The sequence below is a fragment of the Colletotrichum tamarilloi genome (assembly GCF_030869305.1).
Source record: "Colletotrichum tamarilloi strain Tom-12 chromosome Unknown Scaffold_208.1, whole genome shotgun sequence".
NCBI lineage: Eukaryota > Fungi > Ascomycota > Sordariomycetes > Glomerellales > Glomerellaceae > Colletotrichum > Colletotrichum tamarilloi.
This window is the reverse complement of record NW_026849591.1, coordinates 1-18,177: the sequence shown is the minus strand read 5'-3', so window position 1 is coordinate 18,177 and position 18,177 is coordinate 1. Positions and strand designations below refer to the sequence as shown.

The following is an 18,177-nucleotide window of genomic DNA, read 5'->3' as shown; positions in this document are numbered from 1 at the left end:
CACAAATCTGTCACCATTGGCCACGGATGGTCCCGGCTTTCCGCGGAATACAAATCCCGGCATCTCCACGACATTAAAGTAACGCGTCAGGTCTACAGTATACCTTCACAGCCTGGACTTAACATTGCGCCAAATTCCATAATTCTGTGTATGTCTTTTCTCATTTTCTACCAAGACAGCATCAAAATTATTCATTATGCCCGAGAAACTTCTTTTCACGGGCGCCACAGGCTTTATGTGCGCTCCGTGCCCTTTTCCGACTCGAACTTGCCCTGTCAAACTGACTGCTTCGTAGAGGTGGCACTGTTCTGACACAGCTCCTAAACTCTTCTAACAAAGACATCAATGCACTGTCGATTACCGCTTTAGTTCGGGGGCAAGAACAAGCGGATATTCTGAGCCAGAAAGGCATCCATGCCGTCCTCTTTACGGGCCTAGATGACTCTCAATTTTTGACGAAGATTGCAAGTGAGCACGACTACGTTATCCACACACCAAGTGGCTTCCATACAGGCTCGGCTGTAGCTCTTTTGGAAGGGCTAGCGGAGCGGAAGAAGCAGACGGGAAGAGATGTCCACTTCGTTCACGTAAGTTTTCGCGCTATTCCGACTCTTATTGTAATATCTTTAACAAAACATGGATGAGCCAGACATCGGGAACGTCCAACCTTGCTGAAAGAACGATCACCCAGCGGTCGGGTGACATTCATCAATGGTCAGATAAGGAGAAGGTATACGAATATGAAGAAAAGAAAGAATCCCAGGAGGCTTACGGCCAGCGAACAACAGATATTGCTGTTGTTAGGACTGCAGAGAAGACCGGAGTCAAAGCATACATCATGATGCCCCCCACGGTCTACGGGCGTGGCACCGGCCTCTTCAATCAAGGATCCATGCAAATTCCTAGCATCATTCGTGGCGCGATCAAGGCCGGCGTCCCTGAATACGTCGGCGAGGGCACAGGCCGTCTTGGGCATGTCCATGTTACGGATCTTGCAATACTGTACGAGCTTATCTTGAGCAAGGTCCTCTCTGGAGAGACGATTCCTTCAGGCAGGAGAGGTATTTACTTCTCTAACACTGGCAGTCACAATTGGCGAGATCTTGCGGCCTTGGTTGGTAAAGCAGGTGCCTCGCTTGGTGCTTTGGAGTCAAGAGAGCCTCGTTCGGTGAGCTTGGAAGAAGCTGGATCAAGATGGCTGAATGCGACACCCCAGATTGCGGAGATGAATTATGCTGCACAGTGAGTCATTCCAAGTGTGCCAACCAAAGATTTAAGTGAGTACAAGCAGGGATTAATTTCTTCAGCTCTTCTACGAAGCCTGTTTTGGCACCAGAGCTCGGTTGGAGGCCCATGAAGACAGAGGCCGATTGGGAAGCTTCGTTTGTAGAGGCGTTTCAAATGGTTTTGGACGAGCAGGCCCAGTAATCATAAAATTGGTCTTTCAACTACTATTCAGTCTGCTTTGTAGGACTATCAAAGCCCTGTGGGTCTTGTCTGCTGTCAGGCCTCGCCGGATAGGGGATAGCATAAGGGGCATTAAGAGGAGGATCAAGCAACAAAGGAGCAGCTCAGGTATATGTAGAGCGCTGAGAGTATATTTCGAGGGAAGGGCAGATTTCAGTAATACATCTTCTAGACCCTAAGAGCAGTTAACCTCTGTGAGCTCCTTCCCTGTGTCGTGCACCTATTGACATCTGCTCACATTGTATTCTACTGGAAAGTCCTCTCAAGACCTGTAATTGGTCTGATACCAGTGTAGGGATGGATCCAACGAATATATAGTCCGTAACAAATAAACAACCCCATGCTATCTGTGGGTATGACAAGCTTTAGTAGACATACAAGTTCAAGGCATCTGGGTTAGACGCCAAAGTTTTCTTGTTCTGCCTCTGTAGCGCAATCCTCATGATCCAGGCGCAAACAACGACACCGAGAGAGAAGCCGATACTAGCAAGCATTGCAGTCAAGTATCGTGGCTCATCTGATTCTGGCCACAGGTATGGAGTGTAGACGCTAGCAAGGTTCCCCAATGTGTTGGCCATGGCGATCGCAACGGCCTTCTTCTCATCCGTCTGGCCTAAAGTTGCCGAGGTCCATCCGAGAATGATATTATTCACCTAAAATTCCGTTAGGATGAAGTAAATTTTGTGGAATCAAAATCGGCATTTGGATGAACTAACCCCATACGTTGCTCCAACGAAAATCATGATACCGACATATCTAACAGTAGTATTGAGTGTGGCCACAGCCATGGCGAAGCCCGCACAAGCAATGAGCTTGCTCACTGTTGTGTGCCATGTGCGTTCATTGAAACGGCCTGATGAATGCGATACAACAATGCTCATGATGCCAGCTAGAATGTACGGCGGGCACGTTAGAACTAATGTGATTGTGGTGTTGTAGTGAAGGGTTTTGACAACGCTCTGTCTCCAGTCAGCTTATTGTAATCTGAAAGATCAGCTATGGCTGCGAATCCTTACCGGCAAGAAGTTCTTGAAACCATTTGCGGAAAGGTGCAAGTTGTCCATGAGACAGAAGAGCCATGTTCTCCAATCGGTACAAGCCTCGCGCAATCCTTTCCAGACACTGGTGCCTCCCTCGCGACGATCGGTCGTATCGTCGAATATGCGCTGGTGTGCCATATGTCGTTGCTCAGGGCTGAGCCAGCGAGTCTGAAGCGGAGCGTCGGGGAGGAAGTAGAATGCCGCCATCGCCACACCAATGGACACAGCACCCTGGACAATGAATAGCCTACAACTGTGAGTCTCCAATCTGAGTGGGGTGAGCCGGATTCTATCATACCATTGCCAGCCTGCAAGGCCGTGCTTCCCATCGAGTCCGGCGAATATGCCAGCCGCAATCAGACCAGAAAAAGCGCTAGCTAGCATGTTGCCAGTGTAAAAGACAGCCATTCGAGTCGCAATTTCCTTGCGTGTGTAGAACATGCTGAGCATATAGAGTGCGCCAGGGTAGAACTAGACTAATGTCAGCCCGTTCATGTCTTCGATGTCGGCGACAACAACGATCAGATACTTACCGGAGCCTCTGTGATACCGAGAAAGAACCGGCACACTAGCATTGTCTTGTAGTCGTGTGCAAGGTACGTAAGCAGACTTATTATCGACCAAGTCAACATGAAGCCTGCGATGTGACCACCCATTAGAACTACGCGTTCTTGATTGGATGCTTGGCATACATACCCGCCATATACCAGGAGGGTCGCACTCGGTTCAGGATCATGTTCGAGGGGATCTGGCCACACAGGTATCTACCGACATTGAGATTAGTGGCCATTTGGTACACAAAGATACATAACTCACCCAACAAATAGAATGGATACGCAAGTGTTGTACTCAGTTCCCTTCAGCTTCAGGTCTTCGGACAGCGAGTTAAGCTTGCCATTGATCATTGCGTTTCGGTCGAGGAAATTGAGGAAGTACATGATCCAGAGAATAGGCTTCGGTCGAGTTAGTAAAGGAAGCATTTTCCCAACCATCAACTGAAGCTCGAACCAGAATGTAGAAGTCAATCTTCTTCACGAGTGCAATCTCCTTGGGGTCGGTCTTGGTATGCGCCCCAAACTCGTCAACCTTGCCAATCTTGGCGACAGGCTTCTCGGCGCCTCCATTAGAACCGCCTGTCAAGACACGCTCCATTTGTCTGACATCTGCCTTGTCCTCTTCGGACTTTCTTGGCTCAGTCATTGTGCTTTGATGACTCGGAAAGACGCTGGCATTTGAACCCTTTGTGCGTTGTCTCGACACCGGTCAGATCGTGGGATGACGTGGCTTTCGAATTGCGAGACTTCGGTATTAGACGGTAACACTTCCAAGCATCTTTTCGTCTGTGCAGAGCCTCTCTATATAAGGTAACAAGGAAAATCAGACTATCTCATCTCTCCGTTGGCTCCGCCTGAAGTCACGATAAGACCGACTCCCCCAAGTGGAGCGTTCCCCCATGGGGGAGATGGGGCGCCGAGCTTTTCCGCTCGTGCGGGGTTCGGGGAGATGATGGTCTTCAATTCGGACCCTGCACTAGTACCGACATGGTAGTGACCTGGACGCGTGTTGACAGGGTCTTACATGAAGAGGATGCGACGGAAAACCACTTCTCCAAATACTCCGAACCCATTTGAATCTTCGGTTATGAACCTGGCCAGCTTTTCCGGCTCCACCGGTAGGACAACATGGCGAGGCTCAACGGACGGAAAAGTCACACTTTCCAGGAAGGAATGTGAGTCGCATCAGCCCGATTATCTGACATTTCCACACACTGACTCTGACTTACAATTACCCACTGAATCTTTCTCAAATTATTGGCATTCAGGCCGACAGTTCCGTGGAAATGTACCTTCTGCCTCCCCTCTTTCCCATCGTCTGGCTTCGGCCTCAGTTGGCCATCACTAGACACGTACATGTCTTGGTGGATTGAGGACCCCATGAAGAACTTACCCCTACCGCAACGTACGGAGGAAAATTGCCAGACATGATGGTGAAAGTATGGGAGGTTCTTGCGAAATTCCCAACAGGGAAAGTACTGATGACTGATCAGAACTTCGAAAGCAACCGGACGCGGATAAGCTAGTGCTACGTTCAAAAGGGAGTGGATCCACCTACCCCAGATGCTGCTAAGGCCTGCTGATGGGAGGCATGCATAACCTTAGCAATACCCAGTTAGGCTGATTTCCTAGACTGACTTAGTATGGTATCGTAGCTTCGGATCCTTTGCTCGTATTACTTTGCCATGAACAAGTCAACCATGACAGGACCTCATATTCGTTGCACACTTTCCCAGTGCTGAACGAATCGCCTATTACCTCTACTTCTACTACTAATGCTGCTGCTGGAGGCATGAGCTGTACTTTTACACAATAATTTACGAGACTTAATTCTTAATATCAACAGCGTCAAATTCAAGTTTTCGCTCTCAACTGAAGCAGAAGGGCCAGATTCAACGATGCGCCCCAAGTACCAAGCAGCGCCAAATTCTGCGCAGCTTGCATGAGAACTAAGTGGCTTCTGTCCCTGTTCACGACTGTCGGGTTTGCTGAGGAGAGCCCGAAATCAAGTATTCCACTGAGCTCCGACATGCCCCGTCCGTGATATGAGAAAGCCATATCTCGGAGATGCTCACGAAGGTGCGACTTCAATGTTTCGGGGCTGCTTTTTAGAAATGCCCATTGCAAGACATGATTTAGGAAGATTCCAAAGATGCTATAAGGTGTGGCAGACTGTAGTGTCGGATTGCTCATGATTGATGTAGTTTCCATGACTGATTTGGCGAAGGCATCTAGAGACTCAAATGGCAACTCTTGGTGTGCTCCAACACAGTTGGTGTATCCGTTTGTGAAGTAGACTCGAAGTCGGCCCAGGCTTTCGTCAACAGCATTTGCTCCGCCTTTTCCGAGAGCATCTTGCAAATCAGCAACGCACGTTTGTAGTTGAATGTTTACTAGGCCACGGAGTATTTGAGATGCGCTTTGAAAGTACAGCACTGGACTTTGCGCCACATCCGGGATCGGGTTGCCACTGTACTTGGTGCCGTAGTAGCATTCCCATGATTTCAAAGATGCTGAAATGAGCGCGTCAGCTTTGGCATAGACAAGTGGAAGACAGTATGACTTACCGATGATGTTGTCCCGTATCCGCAGACTTTCTTGATGACAATCACTGCCCGTATCTTGTATCATGGCAGGGTCACTGCCGACCTGTACTGACCAATCGTGCGACCAGTCCAGTGCCTGGCTAGCCAAGCAACTCAGAACAAGGAATTGTGTCCACGGGCTGATTCTATCAGTAATAGCAGAGACTGATGGTGCCAAGTTGGTGAAACTAGCTCTTCTATTGTTCGTAAGAGCCTTAAAAACAATGCCAAACTCTGGTGCCGATAAACTCCCCAAGGGTTTAACTAAAGTTGCCCAGATTGGAGCACTCGTTGTACACCATGCGGCGTCATCACCCGGGCACTCCCACCTAGCGACCTCTGCGAGAGACATCATACTCCGCATGTTCAAAATGGCGGGGAACTGTGAGTCAATCATGAATACGTACCAGCGTAAACGGCGCTTGAACTCAGATGTTGCCCATGCCCTCCAATGATCTTCAACACGACTACCTGCGACATCCGCAACTTTCGTTTTCGGTTGAAACAGACGTCTGACGTATGTCACCAAACTTCCTCTGAATGCTTCGGCATTCTCAAATGCCCCTTTGTTTCCGCACCATAACCCAGTATACACTAGTAGTGAAGATGCATAGATAGTTTCAGGATGTCTGGTCAAGCTTTTGTCGGCTTCGATCAGCGCTTGGAGATTTTGACGAGCTCTATCGAGCATGAGTATGGAAAAGCGTCTTGTGTGCCGGATACGGCTGTATGTGGCGCCGATGATGATCATGGCGGAGAGTAAAGATGACGGCAAGTGATCAACTAAGAGCGTTGGTAAGTGAAGTACAGGACTTTGTTCATAGAAACGGTCGAAAAAGAGCCCCAGAAAGACATTCGCAACTGCCAGAGACGGCGGAATCAGATTCTCCGAGCCGGGAGTCTCAAGCTTTAGGAACTCTCGAACGCGAATCCATGTTGATTCTAGTATGTCGAATCGAGGATTATGTAAAATCATAAGAGGGTGTGACGCGTTGATAGAAATAGAATGTGTCTGACAAAGACTTTTCGACGACGGGTTCCACGCAAATGCTACTCCGTCCTCTCTAGAGGGCACGTTCGGAGGAGAATTAACTCTCGATATATTCTCTGGCCCATCCGAGATTTCGGCTAGAACTAAAGGTGTTGTTCGGTCGTCGTTTGGGGCCACTCGTGTACTACTGCCAGGCATGGCTGGATATTGACCCAGCCAATTCCAGTGAGCAGACAGTGACATCGAATCGTCTTGGAGTATGAAAGGATCACTTATATGTGATGTCTCTCTTACTGCATCGTAGAAATCTGGTGTGAACCACTGGCTTGAGTCAACCCACAGGCTATCCTGCCAAGGTTGAACAAAATACGAGAAGTCCATGTTCGCCGCTGGCTCACTGGTTGTTGCCATTGTATCTTGTGGCCTGGAGAACGCGACGTATGATGGTGAAAGAACCGAAGACGCTGCATAACTAGCCTTGGGCGTCTTGTTCGTGGCGCGGTCAACATCAAGATACTGCAGTCGTGAGTCGCCAACAAGTAGCGGGTGTGTTCCCGGTTCTCTGTATCTATCTCGCGGTTGGGACGAAAGTTGGCTGGGGTTCTCTATGATGAAGGAGTAATCCACCTTTTTCGCTGATGATAATTCATTCTCGTCACGTACTGCATCCTCTTGGCTAAGCTTCTGATGAAGTCGTTGGTGTTTCTTGAGAAGATCGCTCCGTGAGAACCTTTTCTGGCAAATCATACAACGGTGAGGTAGGTTTCCCTGGTCTATGCATTATAACAGTCAGGACTCAAGCGTCACCAGCTTCTTCGTGCTCGTTCATGAATGACCTACGCGTCTTTTGATGACGTTTCAAGTTCTCTATGCGAGTGAAAGATCGAGAACAGACCCCACAAGTGTGGCTAGTCTGTTCAACCTCGTTTGGTGAACCCATCGACTCTATTGGGCAATCTGGGGAAGCTCCTGCGCCCCAAGTCTCTGTGGAGTTGCCGAGATGTGTGAGTGATTCCGCGGGTGGACGGAGACGTGAAGCAAATTGGCGTTGAGGTGGACGTAGCGCCCCTTTTATGAGCTTCGTCCACCTTTCCCCCACACATCCGGGTGGACGCTGATCCGAAAAGAGCCTAGTGTTAGACACGCTCGGATTTCCCGAAACGGGTCTTACTTAGATGCCTATCCACACTTACTAGGCATGCCATTCAAAACCTGGGTAACTGCACGTCACTTGGCTTCAAGGCCGAAACTTATGCCAATCCAGCAATTCTGATTCATCATATCTTGCTTCTCTTGCAATTCAAATGGATCCCTCAAAGGCCATCCTGTCGGAGCCAACCCGGCTAGTTACAACCTCGAATGGTGCTTGGCGCGACGCTGAGTCAGGGGTCGTTACTCTTACAAATGGCGAACTATCAGGATCTTCGAAACAGGCATCAATAACTTTTGACTTTGGCCGATGCATTGGCGGAATTCCTACATTCTTGGTTGATCGTGCGAGTGGCGAGGGTCCCATCAGCGCGAGAATCTTTTATAGCGAAACTCATGAAGGAATCGAATGCGAAACAGGTAGAGATATTCTCCTTTAACCGTTATTGTGTCTCAACTAACACAATTTCGAGGCGATGGCCCCTACTTTTTCTTTTCCAATGCTATGGACTGTTATCGCAATGTTTCAATGACTGTAGCGCCCTCGGAATCGCAGCAAACTATCAAACCAAGACTCGCACAACGATCCCAGAGGTACTTGAAAGTTGTTCTCATCACTTCCAATGCCACTCTTGTAATCAGCAAATTCGGTTTCGAGTCAATCAGGCCAACAATACGACCCAAGGCCTCTTTCAGTTGTTCAGACGAGATTCTCAACCGCATTTGGAATGACGGTGTCAACACGCTAGAAATGTGCACCGTGGTCAAAGGCGAGACGGCCCCAGCATGGGACATCACCGACCAAGGGACCAGGGTTCTTGGTCAGCATTGGGCTCCTTGCCGCCAAGGCACGCGATGGGGCGACAAGGAAGTTTCGTTCCAGGTTCTTGTTGAAGAGCTAGGTGCGAGTTGGGGTGTCCACATGGTTGCCAATGGAGTCATCTTCTGCCTGGACGTTATCCAGGAAGAGCTTCGTGCCTTTGAGGGGATGTCACATGTATCAGCCGTATTCCCAGTCAAGTCCTTTGGCAGCTGGTCTACTCACGGAATTGTGAAGCAAGGCGAATGGATCAAGGTTTCTACCATTACGAGCGGCAACCGGATCACCGTCATCATCAACGAGAGAGAAGTTGCAACAATCACAGACGTACAGATCCGACCCCTTCTTGGAGGTTCGGGAATCAACACCGGCTCTGTAGCTTTCGGAGGTCCTGAGGGTTGGCTTGCTCTCTATCGCAACTTGGATGTCAGAGACGCGAACGGGGATTGTCTCTACCAGAATGACTTGTTATTCGGCAACAAGGAGAGGACGCTGGCAGACTTCCAAGTTGGGACGAATGCTGTATCATGCATGGTAGATGGTGCAAAGAGAGATCGAGCAACATTTGGAGGAGATCTCTTTGTCTCAGGTCGAGGCGTTGCATATTCCGGTATGGATAGTGGGGCTGTTGCAGGAAGCATCGAGCTTCTTGCTAGCCATCAGACTGAGGCAGGATACCTTGGAAATTTATGTCCTATCCAGGCCCCTATCCACGCAGGGACCGAGCCTCCTCCAACTTACGCATTCTACTCTATGACTTACGCCCTGTTGTTGGTTGTCGCCATCAAGGACTATTGGTTGAGTTCTGGAGACTATGAGGCTCTTCGGCGTTATCTTCCGGCAGCGGAGAAGTTGCTCGAGTACGCCGAATCCCAGGAGAAGCCATCGGGACTGATCGAAGTTTCACCTGACATGTCAAGTAAGATAAGAATCTGTCTCTCGGCTGCATGGTGTATTGGCTAATCCTCCGTAGTGCATTGGTATCCGCTTGGAGGACCTGTTTTTGGAGCTTCTGGTACAACGAATTTGGCATATTACGACGCCCTGAACGCTGTGAAGACTATGACCACCGACGATCAACGAAAGTCCCAATTATCTGAGAAGCTCGAGACTCTGAGAAAGAGCATTCTGACCAATCTATGGAACTCTGAAAAGGGTTGCATCCGTATGGGGTCCGCTTTGCCAGAGGAAGGAATCTGTCAGGACACGAATGGCTATGCCGTTGCACTTGATGTTGCTGAAGACAGCGATCTTTGTGCATCTCACCTCTCCGGACCTCCAGGCTGGTTGCCTGCAGCTTTCAAGGGTCTTCAACATTGGGACCGTACAGGAGTTGTGAGTCCCTACGCAACAGGATTTGCCGTAGAGGCACTATTTTCACGCCAAAGGGGTCGTGAAGCAATCCAACTGATTGAAAATGTGTGGGGTCCAATGGCGGACACGTCAAGTCCAAATTACTCGGGAGGACATTGGGAAGCGATGACAGTTGAGGGGAAGCCCTTCGGACATGACACCTCACTTATGCATGCTTGGTCCTGTTGGCCAGTGTTTCTCCTGCCGCAGTATGTGGTTGGCGTGAAGCCGCTACAACCGGGTTGGAGTAAAGTACAGCTTGCGCCAGTGTTGTCCGGTCTTAAGTCTGCTCACTATCGTACCGAACTTTCGCAAGGCGTGCTTGAGGTTGAGGTCAGCGTCGATGAGACTGCTGGGGTGATACTCATCCAGGCAACTCTCCCTGTTGGAATAACGGCAGAGATTGTGACCCCTGCTGGGTACTCAAGCGAGAGTACTGAGGGCCTTGAAGGCCCCGTTGACAAAGCGAGTATTACCCTTCGTCGCGTATGAGTTCTTCAGAGATGAATTGGAAAATCAGGAGAATAAAAGATATTTGGGGTGATCACAATCTCGCTGTGTCTTTCATCGACATAACCACATGGTCCATTTGCGCTTTGTATCGAGAGACGAATAACTGAATTGGTGGCGGGGTGATTTTTTAAGCGTGATTTCTCTTCTATAAGCTGTTGAAAGCCTCTTCGAGTGCCTTTCTAACACCTACTTTCTCCCACCTCTTTCCTTCCCTTTCAATAAGAAGTAAAAAAGAAAAATGAAGTACACTCGCTCTGAATCCTATATATGGCGATGAAATACGCCTGTTTCTAGCACTCAGCGGGCGTGAGACGCTTATCTAGCCTCTGAGATGGCATTTGACTGCTGCTTCACATCTGCTTTGGTTGTTTATTCCGCGTTCGACACGCCAGAACCATACGATGAGCCACTTTCTTGGACAATCTGAAGCCGAGCCCGGCCCAAGTCCACATTCATACTCATACGTCTCTGCGTTCTATTACCATTCTCCTATTTTATGGTAGTAGACCTGTCTAGGTCTCCTCTAGGGAATTAGTCTCAGATTGCCTCAATATTACCCATCATAGCCTCGCTTTTATAGAACCAAATTTCAACTCCATTTAGTGTCCCATTCGCATTCATGTGCAATACACGCTAACTCAAATTCTTGTTCTATCCAAAGATGTTGCATCGCACTGTTGATAGTCCACGGCTGCATTATCCCTGGGAGCATTTGAACCGCTTTCTTGAAGCTGCTGTCCACCAACCTCATTCCATTTTGAATGAATCACCAGAGCGGCAAGTACTAGTGAATTTCGGAATCGCTCTATGGCTAGGTATCACACGATCGGACAGAGTGAAATGAGTCGCAGCACTTCAAACACCAGTAGCATCTTTTATCGACGCGATGAATTCACTAAGGCGATCAAGGTCTGCTTGATAAAGAATATCAATAACATGACAACAACCTAGTTTATTTATTACTTGCATTTGTTTCTGAGGTCTCTTTTTCCAAGTTTTCTGTATCAGAGATGAGAGTCTTGAGTCTAAACTGGTGATCTCCGTTCTTCGTCTCGTTGCCGGACTGGATGCGGACCGTGGAGCATTTCGTCAGTCTTTCCCTGACATCAGGCAGCTTCCAACTGTAATACGAGGTAGGCTAAGGAGGTCCCTGGATGACTATCCGCCATTGCTGGCCTGGTAACGGTTGTTCGCTACTCCGGATGATTTCACGCCCGACCCAGGCGGAGCGAAAGCCTCCTGTTCACGAATGGGTTGCTCCGGAAGAGATATCTCTTGAGTACATGATATTTTCGGCCCCGAATAACCGGCTGTACTGGTTTTCATTCGCGTCGTTGGACAGCACATGTGGAAAAGCCACTCCAAAATACACAAAGACGGGCTGGTTCGGGGAAAGAACCGCCTTGGTGACCAGGTTATGGAGGCAACTACATTCCGTGACTTCTACGCCAACAAACCGCACACGGCTCTGGTGGCCCTGAGGATCATGGTTTTTTCCTGGTGGCATTTTCGAATAATAATGATAATCACCGACGCTGCTCATTAGGTATGCGAGTTGCATGATGATTCTTGTGCACCAAGAATGACACTTAATCTTGGCGAAGTCTTCATGCTTGAACAGTCATTGAAAGGCATCTCATCGAAAAGGGTTGGGAAAATTGTCATCACTATTTCCAACGAGAATAATATCCCTAGAGTTTTGTATCGTTAATTCGCACTGCTGCAGATCATATAATTGGACTACCTATCTAGCTAAGGAATCCCTCCATCCATTGTAACAGCCCCTGACGTCTTTGATCACTCGAGATGATAAAGTGGTTCGAGCTTAGCGTTTCTCTGGAGAAGAACATATCTCCTCACAAACCAAGGTAACCATGTACGGACCTGATATGCAGCATGGCGACGTGTGGGGACTCCAAAGATATAGTCTAGCTCTTCCAGTGTCCGTTGCCTGGTACCAAGAGTGAGTAATTGCTTCTGGCTTTCTGAGCGATATGAAGATGGACCCACTTTGTCTCTGGAATGAGGAAGAAGATGACGATGAAAGCGAGCAGGTTGAGACCGGCATAGAAGCAGAATGCCCCAGTCGGCCCAATCCTGTGTAAAAGCTCGGGGAAGGTTAAAGTGAGGGCACTACCAACCGCATTGTTGACGCAGATCGTGAATGCTGAGCCTATCTCACGATGAGACAGAGGGAAAGCCTCTGAAAAGTAAATGGATGGGAGAGGACCCATGCCTGTTCGTGTTTTAGCTTTTCTCATTTTTCTTTTTGGATTGGGAATGTAAGTCTGCTGTTTTACTGACCTGGCCCGTACATTGCTGTGAATAGATAGATGAAGAATGCAATGAGTGGTACTCTCGAGCTTGAACCTTGATTGATAAGGAAGCAAAGGCCCGAGGCTAATAGGCACCAAGCCATGTTAGGAAAGGTGATAAGAAGGAGATTCCTTCGGCCGAAAGTATCCATCATGTACACCGCCGGGAAGGCGAAGACAAACATGACGAGGCCGAATCCCATAGAGGCGAGGAGACATTGTTGGGCGGAATAGCCAGCTTGCTCAAAGATTGTCGAAGAGTAAAAGGCCATGATGTTAATCCCGCTGAATTGTTGCGAAATTACTATCCAAGATGAGGCGATGGTTGCACGGCGGAGGCGGGGAATGACAAGCAGATCGGTCACTCGCCGTAAAAGCGTCTGGCCACCGAACGCGTCTTTTTCTTCAATGACTTGCCTATGGGCGTAGTACAAATCTCTGGCAGCCATCATTTCGGTATTCCGAAGGCGACAGAAGGATTTGAAGGACTCTTGGTAGCGACCTTTTTTCATCAACCAACGAGGAGATTCTGGATCTTTGGTCAGACTTCCCAGACAAAGAACTGAAAATCACGACACATACCAGGGCAGAACCAAACAAAGATAAGAACTGGAATAGCAGGAGCAAATGCGGCACCCAACTGGAATCTCCATGCTAAATCGCCGATACGAAACCATATCAAGTTGGAGCAGAAGCCGACGAAGATACCGAACGCGACCCACAGCTGGAAGCTAGTGACGATTCCGCCGCGAATAGCAGCAGGCGCAACCTCGGCCGAGTATACCGGAATTGTTGAAATCTTGACTCCCATTCCTAGGCCCATAAACAGACGGCAAATCAAGAGGCCCCACCAATTCTGCGTAAAAGCCTGGGCAAGAACGGGAAACACACAAAACAGACCAGTCAAAAAGATCGTTCCGCGGCGACCTAGGTAGTTGTTAATAGGGTCGGCAGCCCATGCGCTCAGGAGACCGAACAAGGTCGGGCCGGCGTTGATGACACCAACTAGTGCCTGCCTGTCCACGATACCGAACTCTTGAGGGAAAGAGAGGTTGGCGCCGTTGGCACCCGTGTTATCCCATCCCTGGATAGCAGAGCCGAGTGAGCAGAGGGCGATGCTCCAGTAGAGGTCCCGGGGAAGATGCCATTTGTGGGTGGCCTCCCGGCGGAGCACATTTTTGTCGTCCTCAGTCAGTTCTTCGAACGAATCGTACGTCTCTGGGTTTTGAGCTGCGAGAGCGCCGCGATAAAAGACTTCCTCTTTTTCGCGGAAGCCATACTCGCGGCAGAATCCAGACACCTGAACGCGAAGATCTGTCTTGGAGACTCCGATGAGTGGATTGCGGATTCTACTGGCCGTGGTTAATTGCTATTTACATAAGACAAATGAGTGAATAACTACTTACTTTGCGTCGATATTGCGGCTGTAGTCTGCATCCGTGTGCTCAACGTGATTGACGTCAAGTTTTGACTTGACGTCCCCCTCGAGGTCGGATACGCGTGACATGGTGGCTGACTTTTTGAATCAAAGGAAGAATTCGTCTCTGAGGAGAAGAATAAAGTAAATCCACTCAGGAGATGATAGTAGAGTATCACGATGGAGGCTCCTTTATAACTTGATTCACATCAACCCATCCCATCCTGGTTGCTCCTCCCCAAGTTCCGGCATCGTCAGCCATGGGATCAGATGAAATATTACCGGGTCCTCGTCACTAACGCCGGACGTCTCAGTCTCATCGGCTGTTGAACGGCTGGGGGGATCCTTCGGACCTGCTCCCGTGACCAAAACACGCTGCAGCAAACCTCCCTGTGCAGGGCATTTCATGGTGGTTGTTTGTTCAGGATGGGGTAAATGCGGGGCTGCCCTGTGTGTGCCCAAGAACTCTAGAGTTTAGGTAGCATGCTAAGACACGCTAGTTTCTCTGGCCTGTGCAGGGCGATGTTTATGGAAAGTTGTTGGTCTTGAACCTTGATATTAGGCTGTTGGGGAGGCGGCCGCGTAGCCTCGACTAATGAAGGTCTTTCGCCCGACTGGAAGACTCGGGGTTCGTGGGGACATTTGGTATTAGAGTAGGTAGTAATTAATGAGTGTGGCATATGATGTTCCAAAACTAGTACAACTTCGCAGCATCATAGTCTGTCCTCAGGGCATCCCCATCAACGGTGAAGACACAACATTGACGACGTCGTCTATACCAGTGTCAAAGTCGAAGTGGGGTCGCCAGCACCCAGGGAAATGGTCCCTAGCACAGTCGTATTATGTTAGTTTTACCCCAGAGTATCCTCTTCGCCTCCTCCCACCCCAATCGTCGATGTGAACAGACGATGAACAAGGGTAAAAGCCCCCACGGTGCGGGGTCAACAGCGCCCTGCGTGTTGCCTTACATTGACCTGCGTGTGGCATCCTGGGGGCTCAAAAGGATGTTCGCATGATTGGTCCTACGGTGTTCGGAATGGGACCACCGATAAGTCTAGTGATGACTGCGAAGATGCCGCCACACGCAGGGCATGAGACAGTTGTTCTAGAGATAGCAATGCCGAAATGTTTGAGTTGAGTTATTTGCTATTAAAGGAAGATTTCCCTTGGGTTCAAAAACGTGAAATAAGGATCGAGTAACTGAGAACGCCAGGAAATAGAACGTCACGACCTCGATTACCAGCAAAAATTTACCTCTGATCCGCAATCATGGGCAGCCAGGGCGCAATCACATGGCTTGACAAGCTTGAGGAACAGAGTAAGTGAAAACTTGCGCCTGGATCAACGTTACAGAAGCCTGGACACTCATCAACGTAACACAGTAAACGTCGATGTCGATTGGATGGATCCTGAGTACATCAAGAGCATGCCCATTGTCCCCCACGACCAAACAAGCAACCAGCTTTGGGTTGATATCCAGCTTGGCCATGAATCGAACAGGCATCTTTTCCTCGAGACTGCAAAGGAATTGAAGAATGAAGGGTGGCTCGCCATCTACACTCGCATGGTATCACTACATCAATTCCTCGTGCCCTATGATGGTAGGCTGACATCGAATCCTCAGGCCGTTCTCATGTGCAAAAAGAACATCAACTCTATCCGCGGCCGAGTCCTTTTGCAAACCCTCCCCTCCAACGCGTACAAGACACAGGAAACCCTCGATCATGCACGCCTTTATGATCGTGAATTTGCCAAAGCCGGCATCGGGCGCGATCGATACTGCATCAAAATACCATCGACTGGACCAGCTTTGAACGCTGCAAAGATCTTGTCCTCAGAAGGGATTCCCACCCTAGGGACAGCGCTCTTCAGCTTGCCTCAAGCTATTGCTTGCAGCCAGGCCGGCATGCTGTACATCAGCCCGTATTACAATGGTCGGGTCAGCCCAACCACTTTATTTGGCATTATTTACTGATTTCTGTCGCAGAGGTGCGGGCCCACGATGAACCGGATGTCCTCTGGCCGAATGTCGAGGACCCAGCAACGCAACACCCTATGTCGGCACGAATCATCCAGATCATCGAGACATACAAGCGGCTGTACAAAGAGACCGGCAAAGAACAGCCACTCGTCAAGAACGCCAGGTGAGCGCATATGAAACTGTTCTTGTTCCAAGCATCGCTAAGCTATTCATTCTAGCTTCATCTCAGCCAAAGAGGCTATGGCGGCAGGGGAAATGGGATGTCATTCTGCAACCATCTCCCACACTGTCCTTGACCAACTAGCCAAGCTTCCTTACGATGGTAGCAAACAGCCAGGCGAAGGCGTGCCGAAGCCTGTTCACGTCTACAAAGACATCGGTCCGACCCCTGAGCGGCTGAAGAAGCTCGCCACCATCGACCCTCTGGCAGCGGCCGAGTGGGACGGAAACCTGGCCCGTACTGACGTTGACTACCTCGCTGATGGCGGTGCTGCGCTGCAGAAGGCTATCGAGGCCGACCCCGTTACGACGACTCGGCTCTCAGATGCGCTGAAGCTCTTCATCGGCGGGGAGAAGAGCAGTCAGGGAAAGATTGAGGAGGTCCTGAAGCAGATGTGAGACGAACGGTATCGTCGGTATGTCCTGGGTACGAATGAGTCGTGAAGTGGCGTTCGTTAGAGTACATGAGAATCCGGGACATTGAAATAGACTATCCATGCCAAGAGACCCATTGTTGAGAGTGCTGATGTAATGGTTCTTCATCTAAGCTGGTTCGAGAAAGATAGTGAGGCCTGAGCAGAACATTCGGTAGCTCGATGGAGTTCTCGTCCGGGGCAGGAAACTGAATCGTGTCCATGTTGAGAAGCAGCGCCTGCTGTGTTGGGTTTACGTCGACGAACATTCGATAGTCGGCTGCTTCTGATGTCGCAACTGGCAGAGAATCCCGTGTGATGGTAGGTGGTATGATTGGGATGTCGTCTGGACTCGCAAGGGGAGGTTCGGGGGGGAACACTGGGAGATGAGTTTGGGTAGTCTGAGGCCAAGATGTGTCGCGCAATAAGTCGTCAAGGTTTGGGACTGGGTTAATATCGTGTGTCTGATCCACCTTTAGAAGCTGCGAGAGATGAGATGCTTCGCTCGGGTGGGTTTCGATTGTCATCGCAGCCCGAGCTTGACCACCACGAGACCCCTTGTCTTCGCTGGAACCATTTCCCTCGCGTATGTGATGGCCTTTTGCTTCGCGACTAAGCATTTCATCCTCGGTTTTCATAAGACCCGCAATATTAGAAATGCTTTTCGGCAGCCGGGAACTCGCGCCGGCGTTGCCTCTCCAGACATTGATCTCTGCCAACAGCTCATCGCGTTCTCGTAGCAAGGACTCAATATCGCGAAGAGCGTCGACGCATCGGTTTTCCAAGAGCTTGTGGCGGGCAATGCTCTCATTAACGACGACATGCTTCGATAGCCGCTCGGGATCAGTGTCTGCAAGGACTGGCAGCTGGCCGGCGAGTTCCTGTGGAATGGATGATTAGTCTGGTTACAAACTTAACAGCTGCTCCTGTCTCTCCCGTCAATGCTCACGGTCAGGCGTTCCTTGAAGGCTTCGCGGCGACCCCTTTCAAAGATGCGATGGGCGGCGCGGTCATCGGCGGAAAAGTTCCTGACGCGTTTTTTGGTGGACTTTTTGCCCGGCGCACTCTCCGGCAGCGGCACAGTCGCTGTTATGCCTTGAGAGACGGATTGGAGCGCGGTCGTATTCATGGGGCGATGTCCTCATTTGAGACGGCTATTCGAGAGGTTTGGTGCCATGCGAGAAGCTCTCGACAAAGCGAACGTCTGACCGAGGATGATAGTGAGCTGGATGGGTGAAGATCAGTCGTTAAATTAAGACGAACATTGACGAGAGGGGTTTGCGAGGTTGGCGTACACAGTAGGAGTAAGGCTATTGTCCGACAAACGACCGAAGAAAGGAATACCCATCCCCCCCCCCCC

At 49.7% G+C, this 18,177-nt stretch overlaps 7 protein-coding genes across 7 annotated transcripts; 3 read left to right on the top strand and 4 right to left on the bottom strand.

Moving 5' to 3' along the window:
• Nucleotides 1–196: 196 nt before the first annotated feature.
• On the top strand, nt 197–1,428 carry CTAM01_16254 (NAD dependent epimerase/dehydratase; the record flags this gene model as incomplete). The annotated part of the gene is made up of 4 exons (XM_060532247.1): nt 197–237; nt 296–587; nt 650–1,242; nt 1,308–1,428. 4 exons carry the CDS (start codon nt 197–199, stop codon nt 1,426–1,428), a joined length of 1,047 nt encoding a protein of 348 aa, XP_060373170.1.
• A 404-nt stretch (nt 1,429–1,832) lies between these two features.
• On the bottom strand, nt 1,833–3,707 carry CTAM01_16253 (MFS transporter; the record flags this gene model as incomplete). The annotated part of the gene is made up of 8 exons (XM_060532246.1): nt 1,833–2,120; nt 2,184–2,426; nt 2,484–2,754; nt 2,806–2,978; nt 3,041–3,144; nt 3,204–3,271; nt 3,324–3,460; nt 3,516–3,707. The coding sequence occupies 8 exons, from the start codon at nt 3,705–3,707 to the stop codon at nt 1,833–1,835; spliced, it is 1,476 nt and encodes a 491-aa protein (XP_060373169.1).
• A 1,208-nt stretch (nt 3,708–4,915) lies between these two features.
• CTAM01_16252 (uncharacterized protein) lies at nt 4,916–5,692 on the bottom strand (the record flags this gene model as incomplete). Its single annotated transcript, XM_060532245.1, has 2 exons — nt 4,916–5,574; nt 5,629–5,692. 2 exons carry the CDS (start codon nt 5,690–5,692, stop codon nt 4,916–4,918), a joined length of 723 nt encoding a protein of 240 aa, XP_060373168.1.
• Nucleotides 5,693–7,941: 2,249 nt separating this feature from the next.
• On the top strand, nt 7,942–10,451 carry CTAM01_16251 (uncharacterized protein; the record flags this gene model as incomplete). The annotated part of the gene is made up of 3 exons (XM_060532244.1): nt 7,942–8,206; nt 8,260–9,525; nt 9,580–10,451. The coding sequence occupies 3 exons, from the start codon at nt 7,942–7,944 to the stop codon at nt 10,449–10,451; spliced, it is 2,403 nt and encodes an 800-aa protein (XP_060373167.1).
• A 1,949-nt stretch (nt 10,452–12,400) lies between these two features.
• CTAM01_16250 (uncharacterized protein) lies at nt 12,401–14,294 on the bottom strand (the record flags this gene model as incomplete). The annotated part of the gene is made up of 4 exons (XM_060532243.1): nt 12,401–12,708; nt 12,777–13,316; nt 13,370–14,136; nt 14,194–14,294. The coding sequence occupies 4 exons, from the start codon at nt 14,292–14,294 to the stop codon at nt 12,401–12,403; spliced, it is 1,716 nt and encodes a 571-aa protein (XP_060373166.1).
• A 1,179-nt stretch (nt 14,295–15,473) lies between these two features.
• On the top strand, nt 15,474–16,803 carry CTAM01_16249 (transaldolase; the record flags this gene model as incomplete). The annotated part of the gene is made up of 5 exons (XM_060532242.1): nt 15,474–15,522; nt 15,587–15,771; nt 15,829–16,138; nt 16,192–16,348; nt 16,404–16,803. The coding sequence occupies 5 exons, from the start codon at nt 15,474–15,476 to the stop codon at nt 16,801–16,803; spliced, it is 1,101 nt and encodes a 366-aa protein (XP_060373165.1).
• Nucleotides 16,804–16,894: 91 nt separating this feature from the next.
• On the bottom strand, nt 16,895–17,946 carry CTAM01_16248 (uncharacterized protein; the record flags this gene model as incomplete). The annotated part of the gene is made up of 2 exons (XM_060532241.1): nt 16,895–17,698; nt 17,767–17,946. The coding sequence occupies 2 exons, from the start codon at nt 17,944–17,946 to the stop codon at nt 16,895–16,897; spliced, it is 984 nt and encodes a 327-aa protein (XP_060373164.1).
• Between the last annotated feature and the right edge of the window lie 231 nt (nt 17,947–18,177).